Raw genomic sequence first — 8399 nt, forward strand, 5'->3', positions numbered from 1 at the left:
TCCAGCCCATAACGAGTCTTGGGTTGGTAATGGTTCGTTCCTAACCTCGTCTCTTGACTCTCGAGGCAAGACATTCTTGCTTGCGGAATCTGACCTAGTGTTAACGACGTATAATTATATCGAACATGTTTATTCGACATGCTGAACATTCATACCCTTATCCCGAAGCAAATCAAACAAACCTTGAAGCCGTTGGTAGGCTTTTGAGCTCAACATGCTCATGCCGCCCAGTGTCCTCAGGTTCCGTAAAGCCGCTTGCAACAAGATCTCAAGATCAGGCTCTTGGGTTCCAATACTACTAACCCTAGTGTCTGAAATGTGGATGGATAAAACCCATAGACCAAAGGAGTGCAAACATGTTGTAAATGCTAGGAAATCGCGATTAGAACATGATACTTTGGGAAGCAACAAGTCTGCAAACCGGATACATAAAAACGCAAGCTATCAAAAACACACCAGAATAATTGCAAATCCACCATAGAGCATTGGTCTCCAAGAATCCCAGTCTTTTCTGCAAGACTTCACAAATCACGTAGTGGGTATCTCGCGCTGCTACCAGGTTTCTTCGTAACATGGCCACAATCGTTTCACCGGTTACCCCTGACAGGAACTGTGGCCCTACAGTTGTAAGACATTCTAGGCTTCGCATCAAAATTGCCCCGTGTACGAGGAGAACGACGCGGTGGTAGTGTAGCGAAAGGATGATTGCAAGTCTTTCGGCGTCTTCTGAAGGAGCAACCCAGTTGCCGAAACCTACTTCTGCATTCATGATGCCGAAAATTTTATTACAGGTTACCCAGTTGTCCAACCTTATGGAGAGATTCAGGACTTCAGAGAGGAGTTGATCAGTGGGTAGCTCCCTGACCGATCCGATGTTCGACAGGTATATTTTGTCCAAAGCCAGACCTGTCAATTCATGTAGTGATCTTTTAAAACAAAATTCGAGTTAGCGGAAATGCGAAGCTTTTATACACACTGAGTGAATGAGATCCTACGTTAGCAAGGCAAAGAATGAAGCTGTGTTGTTGATAGCCAGTGTCCTTGTTTCAACTTCTGAGATTTCGCTAATAGAGACTATTTTCGCAATTTCTGGGCGGACGTAGTTCAAACCGATAAGACATGGACGACCAAAGCACGCACTCAGAATTCTGTGAATGAAATAGAGTTAGAATGACTATAATCTGGACACTGCCGCATAAAGGAATTGACTTCGCCTTCACCTATCTTGAGTGACAGCTGCCAACCAAAGCCTCGCACGAAGTCTCTGCTCGTCGGCTCCAAGACATACGTACGTGGGCGGCGCATGTAGTCCCAGATGATATGCAGTTCTGACAGCTAGTGAATGGGATGAAAGGCTTGCCATCGAGCGTCTAATGTTTTGCTCAAAGCTAGTCAACAACAATAGTGCCTGCACTGGACAAAGGTATCAGTTTACGGGATCGTATATAGTTTACATCTTCATCAGATACTTACATGTTTGGACGGTCGATAAATGTATAGCCATTCCGTAAAGAAGATTGATAACGCGCCGGTAGAAAGGTTCAGGCGAGGGGCCATCAATTGTATAGAGCGCATAGGCCAAGACGATATTCAGTAACGCTTGCCAGGACTGTGTGGACGGGCATGATTCATTTGCGTCCTCGTCCAAAACATGCAATTTGCCCATAATGCTAACTTCGTCGACATAGGGGAGAACATCGCCGATGTTGTCAAAGAACCGAGCCACGAGCTCCTCATTCGACGGGTACTTCTGAATGCTTTCATGAAGAGTTGTATGCGTTAATGACTTCCTTAAACCCCTGCTTCGGCTACCCCTCATGTCAGATGTAGGAGACGCTCGTTGCGCCTGGCTGCGAGATGCCTTGTAGCCTAGATTGGCAATGGCGCCAGATAGACACCAGAAGAAGCCGTGATTGGTGCTTGATCCTGCCGAGGAGGTTAGGCTGATGAGTAGGATCATACTTGTACAATGGAGGCCTCCGTTCTTACCAAAATAGCCTACTTCACCATTTGATAATTGGTCGAATGCATTTGTGGCAAGAATATCGGCAAGAGATTCGCTCAGCGGTGGATCGGAAGGTGAGGTATGATTTGGTTTCATATCACAAGCTGGCTGTCGCAGCAACGGCTGTGGGATATGTTCAGAATTGATGGTACTGGGCGTATATTGAGCATCACCATCTATCACTACGGGACTGGATGATGTCCGCGGTGCTGTGGGAGCCGAGGCATCTGCTCGGCTAGGCTGATTCAGATATTGCTGAGCTATCCAACTGTTTCTATAGACGTGTAAGCTTATCTGTCTTGATGAGGAATGCGAAAGGCCAAAATTGCACTGCAGCAGATTTGTCATCAACAACTCACCGCTGCGCCATGCGCTTATCACGATCATTCAATGTATAAACGCAATCCACATCTACCTTCATACACCGTCCACATTTTGGTCGATCGCCATCACACTGGTGACCACATCAGCTCAAAGATTCCACGAAATATGAGCCTTGTCCCTTACTCTCAACTTTTTAAACTTGCAGGCGTCACAAGCAAGGAAGGTCCTCCTCCGTGGTAGTGACTGGCTTCCGGTTCCCTGCATGACGCCACCGGACCGCCCGGACACTAATCTGAGGTCAGTAAATTGCATGGCTCAAAATTCATCATGTAAAGCCTACAAGGATTTACCTGGACCCTACACCTGCTGAAACGCTCCGCTTTTCGGCAGTTGGGGGAAAGCTGAGGGATGAGGTCCTAGGTCACGTCGAAGTCACCAGTCCAATCAGCGGCTTCCGAGAGACTCGATACACAATGCAAAACTGATTAAATGCTTCAAGACTATCTCTATCAGCGAGTTATCGCAGCCTTATAGTCATAGCCACGCGCCCAAAACAAGATATGTCTGGTTTGAGATATCCCCGCATGTGGGGAAGTTCCTAGCGGCCAAACAGTATCCGATTGGTCAATTGACCAGCCGCGTATTGTGGCTCGCTGTGGTTATTGCCGAGAATGGTTGCCGTTGCTATTAGCATCTACAAAAGCAGGAGTATCCTAGACGAGCCACTTAGTCGCTGACGAATAGTTGCATGTGCCCTTTCATTATTCATATATTGCCTAGCTTATGCTAAGGAGCGGCGAGTATTCCATCAACCATACACATTCCTATATACAGTGTTCGTTTTGCCGACTTGATCCACGAATCCCCTGATAAGCTGTATAAATGGCAGCTAGAATGACCAAGTTGGAAACGGACTGTGAGGAGATTGAGGTTCGCGCATATCATTGATCGCTAGACATTCAGTAAACCTCAACGTTCCTGTTGAAAACTAAGCACATCTTTAGAATGAATGTCATGCTGAGCTGAGCGAAGAGAGTCGCCAATATCGCGCCGCGCGTCATGGCATCACTAAACGTGACTCGTTACCGCAGATAGACGATAATGATCCCTTACGCTGGCCCAAGTCAAAGGTTAGTCTATCATCCACAAATGCAGTACTGCCACGGATTCAGTGGCTGACTTCCAACACTCCAGAAACTGCTGAATGGCTCGATTAGTAGGTGGCTAGTCATCACCCTTAAGGGTGCAGGCGAAGACAAAACTAAAAAGGTGGGGGCGTGGTACGAGTAGATGAGATCATTGATTACAGGAATGTCGTGCTCCGTTTCCTTTATTTCTTCTCCTCTGGCGACGACACGCATAAGGTCAACGTGGTCTTAACATTTTTTGTCCGCGCACGCCTCTTCTGGCTACTACTACAGCCTGCACTATAGACTAAGCTGGTCTAGTAGATAGATACTATCACCTGCACAACCCGCTAATTATAATAGAGTAGACTGTAAGTATCTTTAAGCTATTACCTTATCAAATAATATTTTATTTACGTAGTTATATAGAGTAAATTTAGTATTAGCCTAGCATGTCTCGTGCCCTGTATAGGGGGACCTAAGTGGCTGGCGGCCACAGACGGAAAATAGATATCTATATTACGAGCCAGGAGCATAAATAATAGTTAGACCACAGAGTAGCTAGCCTTTAATCTTAAGTCATGCATACCCGCATAGTCGGACCACGGAGTAGCTAGCCTTTAATCTTAAATCCAAGCATAATGCTAGTCATGTACAGTCATGCACACCCGCATTAGACTCTGCTTGTGTTACGTAAATATACATGTTCCCCTGGCAAAACCGATATAGACAGAGTAATACATTCTATAAATAAGAAGCCTTTCATCTACTACAAGTTTAAACGCACTCCCAAAAACTTAGTAACTTCTTAAAAAAAGCCGTTGAACAACCATTCTTAACCTGCTCAATCCTTACTTTTTATTTCATCTTCTTATTCTCCAAATTCTCAGCATAAAAAAACTACTACCATAACAATGCAGTACCATCTTGCCCTCGCCCTCGCTACTTTGGCTGGTGCCTCAATCGCCGCACCACCTGCATCACCGGAGCAGAGCCTGGCAACAAAGGTCTGCCCTGGTACAAATCCACACGAAAGTTATCCTATGATTGATGTTGATGGGCTTGGCTATAGGGTATCGAACAAAAGGTGTCTGGAATTAGCGGGCGAGTGCCGACAGGATGGTACAGCCGAGCAACTTGTTGAATGCATTACTAAGACAATAGCTGCGGGTGGATCCTCTGAGGCACGTGCTGAGATTTCGTGTTCACCCAGGGCTGATACAATGAAGGCCGAGGGCATTAAATGCAAGACCGATGGCAAGAAGGCCGATGGCAAGAAGGCCAGAGGCCTGCCCTAATACTAAGGCCGGTGCTGTCGAGCCTGAGAAATATGCGCAGGACTAGGACCCGGCAACAAGTTGATTCACCAGGGAATTCACTGCTAGTTGCCAAGGTCAAGTCTGGTCGCTTATTCAAGCAACAGCTACTGTTATGCTGCTGACTAGTAGGTAGTATAGTATTATAACAAGTATTTTAACTGGGTATTGTGTCGCTCTGTAGTTAATATAACATTACGTGCATTGACGTGCAAGCGTAAAATCATAACAAGTATTTAAGTTGGTATTATTGTACTTTTCAAGGGCCTGATCCTACAAACGCGACTGACGGTCTCGAGCCGCCGGGCCGTATTTAGAATAATTTAACTATACCAGACGCTACCGCGTCCCGTCTTGCCAGCCCCGATCTCGTTCTGTCGTATCCTCCTTCGCATAGCATCATGTCGGCAGGAGGCTTGATGTCGTGTCCATCTTGTACGGTGCCACTGGGCCTGTGGTCCTCGTGGTCCTTGTGGCCCTCAGAGAATACCAATTCTCGCTGGCTGCTGCTGCTCATGATGCCACGGATATTGCTTGCGTGGCGGTTGGTTGAGTTGTGCAGACTGCTTGATGGAGCTTCAAGAGGAGTAGAAGTTTCTTCCTCGGCGGTTGGGCAGACTGTTCAAAGGAGAGGACTCAGAGGACATGGGGTGATTGAGCGAAATGGGAGCAGGGGAGGGAGGGACAAGGCCGGCAACTGGTATGAATCGGCATGCATTCCATACAAAACGCATCCCTTGAGGCACGCATCATGGCCGCCCTAATCCCGCCCGTGTTTAAGGCTAGATAGAACTGGGCTTCGCCACCAAAGTCGTGTCTGACCTCAAGTTTTGGTTTTGGGGATGACATGCCCCACAAATCAGCCAAGGCTGCAAGAAATCGCTTCATGTTAAATGTTGTACCAGACATGTGACAAGATTGAAGTTGACAGGGCTGGCCGGGTGGCAGTGTAGCCGTTGAGGATTCTGTAGCATCGGTTCGGAGACTCAGCCATCCACGGCTTCCGATGGCAGCACGCTGGCATCAGTGATGCTTCGGTACCAACCTAGGGTTGTTGTTGGGTTCAATGTCAAGTTTGTATATGTCTGGTTGGTCTGGCGGTGCTGAGGGAACTTGGGAGCTCCAGATGTCCTACTTGCGCCGCCGTTTTCAACCTCGACATCTGGGACTGGAATGGCGACGGCAACTTGGCCTCTTTTCTTCTTCTCCTCCGCTGGGAAATGACGGGAGCCTGGAGCGGGCGGGAGATGGTGGGCGCCTGAAGTGGGACGGGGAGCATCTTTCCAAACATTGAATACCACCAGACAGATGACGCTGTTGTCACTTGTGTAACCATGCAACATCGGCCTTCGGACTCGGCGTCAAGTGCGCTTAAGCACCCTGGATGCTACGTGGGCATGCACGGATTTCACTTCATAACTTCAGGCTGCCCTAGGCGAGTGCGGCCATGGCGAAACCCCAATGCTCCTGGCAGGCGTCTTTCGAACAAATCTGTCGTATAGCACCCCAGGTCTAAGACACCAGACCGTCTGACTCTGACTTGACCCAACTGCCGCCCATACTCCGCACCACAGCATGTTGTCGAGCATTCAGACAAAAATTGTCGAGCCGTTTCTGGTGCTGCGCCAGAGTGTTGCGCCTCTGAAACTGTCCCGATGGCAGTTTACAAAGCTCATGGTCAGAAGTGCGCTTGACGGGTTGCCAGACGGAAGCGTATTTCTCCTACTTTACCTCTTCGCAGCACTGCTGATAATCATTGCCGTGCGCCTTCGAAACAGCAACAAGGGTGTGCACGCGCCTCCTGGGCTTGCCGTCGTGAGGAGGAACCATGCGCATTACCTTGATATTATCAAGGAGGGACGGGAGCTGGTATGTGCAGACTTGAATCTAGACTTGACCCATTGATATGTCATGATTATCGTCTACCCTTCTGCCTGCCGAAAAGAACTTGTAGGCTCCGATTTTGACAGATGGCAGTACCCAGGTCAACCCTTCCTCGCTGTCAACAACCGGCACAGTTTTGTCATATTCCCTCCCCAATGCTTCGACGAGATCAAGCGTCTTCCGGAGCACACCGCGTCCGCCAAGGGTTTTTTTCACGCTACAAACTATGGCCACTGGAGTCACATTGGTACAGAGACACCGCAACTCATCAAATCCGTCATTGCCGATCTGACTCGTTCGCTTCCTGCCCGAGTCCTCACGCGCCAACAAGACTGCCAGATGGCCTTTGACGACGTAATCGGGCGCTCACGCCAGTGGAAAGAATTCCCTCTGATGATGACTACATTCGAAATTGTCACCCGGATAAATGCGTGTTCCTTCGTTGGAAGAGAATTGGGCACGAACCGAAGCTGGGTGCGGGCCGTCATGATGTCGCCCATCTTCATTCACGTTGCTGTCACGCTCCTCAACGCCTGCCCCCTTATTCTGCGGCCGCTCATGGCGCCGATTTGCTTCTTCCCTACCATCAAGAACAGGTGGGATATGGCGCGCCTTCTGACCCCAGTTCTAAAGACAGACATGAAGGATTACTACGAAGCCAAGGACAAAAAGGAGATCCTGCGGCCCCGGGCCGAAGGAAAGATACCCTTCACCGGATTCCTCCTCTCACGCTACCAGGCTGCTGAAGCAACCATTAAACAGCTGGTGGCTGACTACATCATCATCAGCTTCGACTCAACCCCGTCCACTGCATCGGCGCTGTTCCACGTTCTCTGTGAGTTGGCATTGCACCCCGAAGCTGCCGACATCCTGCGCCAGGAACTAGATGAGGTTCTTGTCGACGGAAACCTCCCCGGGACCCATCTCCAGGAGCTGAGGAAAATGGACAGTTTCCTCCGTGAGTCCTTCCGACTACATCCAATTGTCATGTGTAAGTCGTCTTCGGCCGTTGGGCCAGGCCTGCCAAAGGCGCCCATTCCCTTCCCCGACGGCCCTATGCTGACTTTGCCTTCCAGTCACCCTCCAACGCCACCTTGAAAAGCCAGTGAAACTCTCTATTGGGCCAACGCTTCCCGCTGGCTTGATCGTTGCTGTTGACGGACAAGCTATCAACCGCAACCCGGATTTGTGGCCAAACCCAGATAGTTTCGACATGGATAGATTTTATAAGCTTCGGCAGAAGCCAGGGAAGAAAAACCGCTTCCATTTTCTGACTACCGGCTCCGACTCGCCGGGATGGGGTGACGGGACACAGGCTTGCCCGGGACGGTTTTTTGCGACGAATACACTCAAGATTGCGCTGGCGCATTTTCTTCAGAACTATGACATTGAGATTAAGCCAGAATGTTTGCCACTCAAGCATACACCCCTTTCGAATGGATCTTGGAAACCTGATGATGCGGCCATCGCACGCATTAGGTCCAGATCTTAGGGCGCACTATATCAAAGAATACGGAAATGATGCATACGAGCAACAGGAGAAAGGCTATTTGACCTACGTGGGGTATTTCAGTCAGGCATGATTTCGCCGCAGCCCGAAGCAGCCTGCCTCGTTCGTTACTATCGTTACCATGCAGCCAGCCGATGGAATAACAAAAGTCTATTAAAGTAGTGCCGGGCGGGTGTTTTTGTGCCAAATTATGGCATAGATCAGCTAGGGACTAAATCTAAAGTAGAATGCAA

The 8399-nt window shown here is 48.9% G+C and overlaps 4 protein-coding genes across 4 annotated transcripts; 3 read left to right on the forward strand and 1 right to left on the reverse strand.

Moving 5' to 3' along the window:
- Positions 1–129: 129 nt before the first annotated feature.
- Positions 130–2593, reverse strand: G6M90_00g093190 (uncharacterized protein; the record flags this gene model as incomplete). The annotated part of the gene is made up of 8 exons (XM_066131432.1): positions 130–368; positions 457–926; positions 996–1148; positions 1293–1413; positions 1474–1926; positions 1990–2279; positions 2365–2459; positions 2513–2593. 8 exons carry the CDS (start codon positions 2591–2593, stop codon positions 130–132), a joined length of 1902 nt encoding a protein of 633 aa, XP_065987322.1.
- A 630-nt stretch (positions 2594–3223) lies between these two features.
- On the forward strand, positions 3224–3619 carry G6M90_00g093200 (uncharacterized protein; the record flags this gene model as incomplete). Its single annotated transcript, XM_066131433.1, has 3 exons — positions 3224–3259; positions 3334–3459; positions 3524–3619. 3 exons carry the CDS (start codon positions 3224–3226, stop codon positions 3617–3619), a joined length of 258 nt encoding a protein of 85 aa, XP_065987409.1.
- A 751-nt stretch (positions 3620–4370) lies between these two features.
- Positions 4371–4754, forward strand: G6M90_00g093210 (uncharacterized protein; the record flags this gene model as incomplete). The annotated part of the gene is made up of 1 exon (XM_066131434.1): positions 4371–4754. One exon carries the CDS (start codon positions 4371–4373, stop codon positions 4752–4754), a length of 384 nt encoding a protein of 127 aa, XP_065987522.1.
- A 1593-nt stretch (positions 4755–6347) lies between these two features.
- On the forward strand, positions 6348–8148 carry ccsD (Cytochrome P450 monooxygenase ccsD; the record flags this gene model as incomplete). Its single annotated transcript, XM_014686477.1, has 3 exons — positions 6348–6641; positions 6750–7647; positions 7733–8148. The coding sequence occupies 3 exons, from the start codon at positions 6348–6350 to the stop codon at positions 8146–8148; spliced, it is 1608 nt and encodes a 535-aa protein (XP_014541963.1).
- Positions 8149–8399: the final 251 nt, after the last annotated feature.

The sequence above is a fragment of the Metarhizium brunneum genome, chromosome 5, assembly GCF_013426205.1.
Source record: "Metarhizium brunneum chromosome 5, complete sequence".
In the NCBI taxonomy this organism is placed as follows: domain Eukaryota; kingdom Fungi; phylum Ascomycota; class Sordariomycetes; order Hypocreales; family Clavicipitaceae; genus Metarhizium; species Metarhizium brunneum.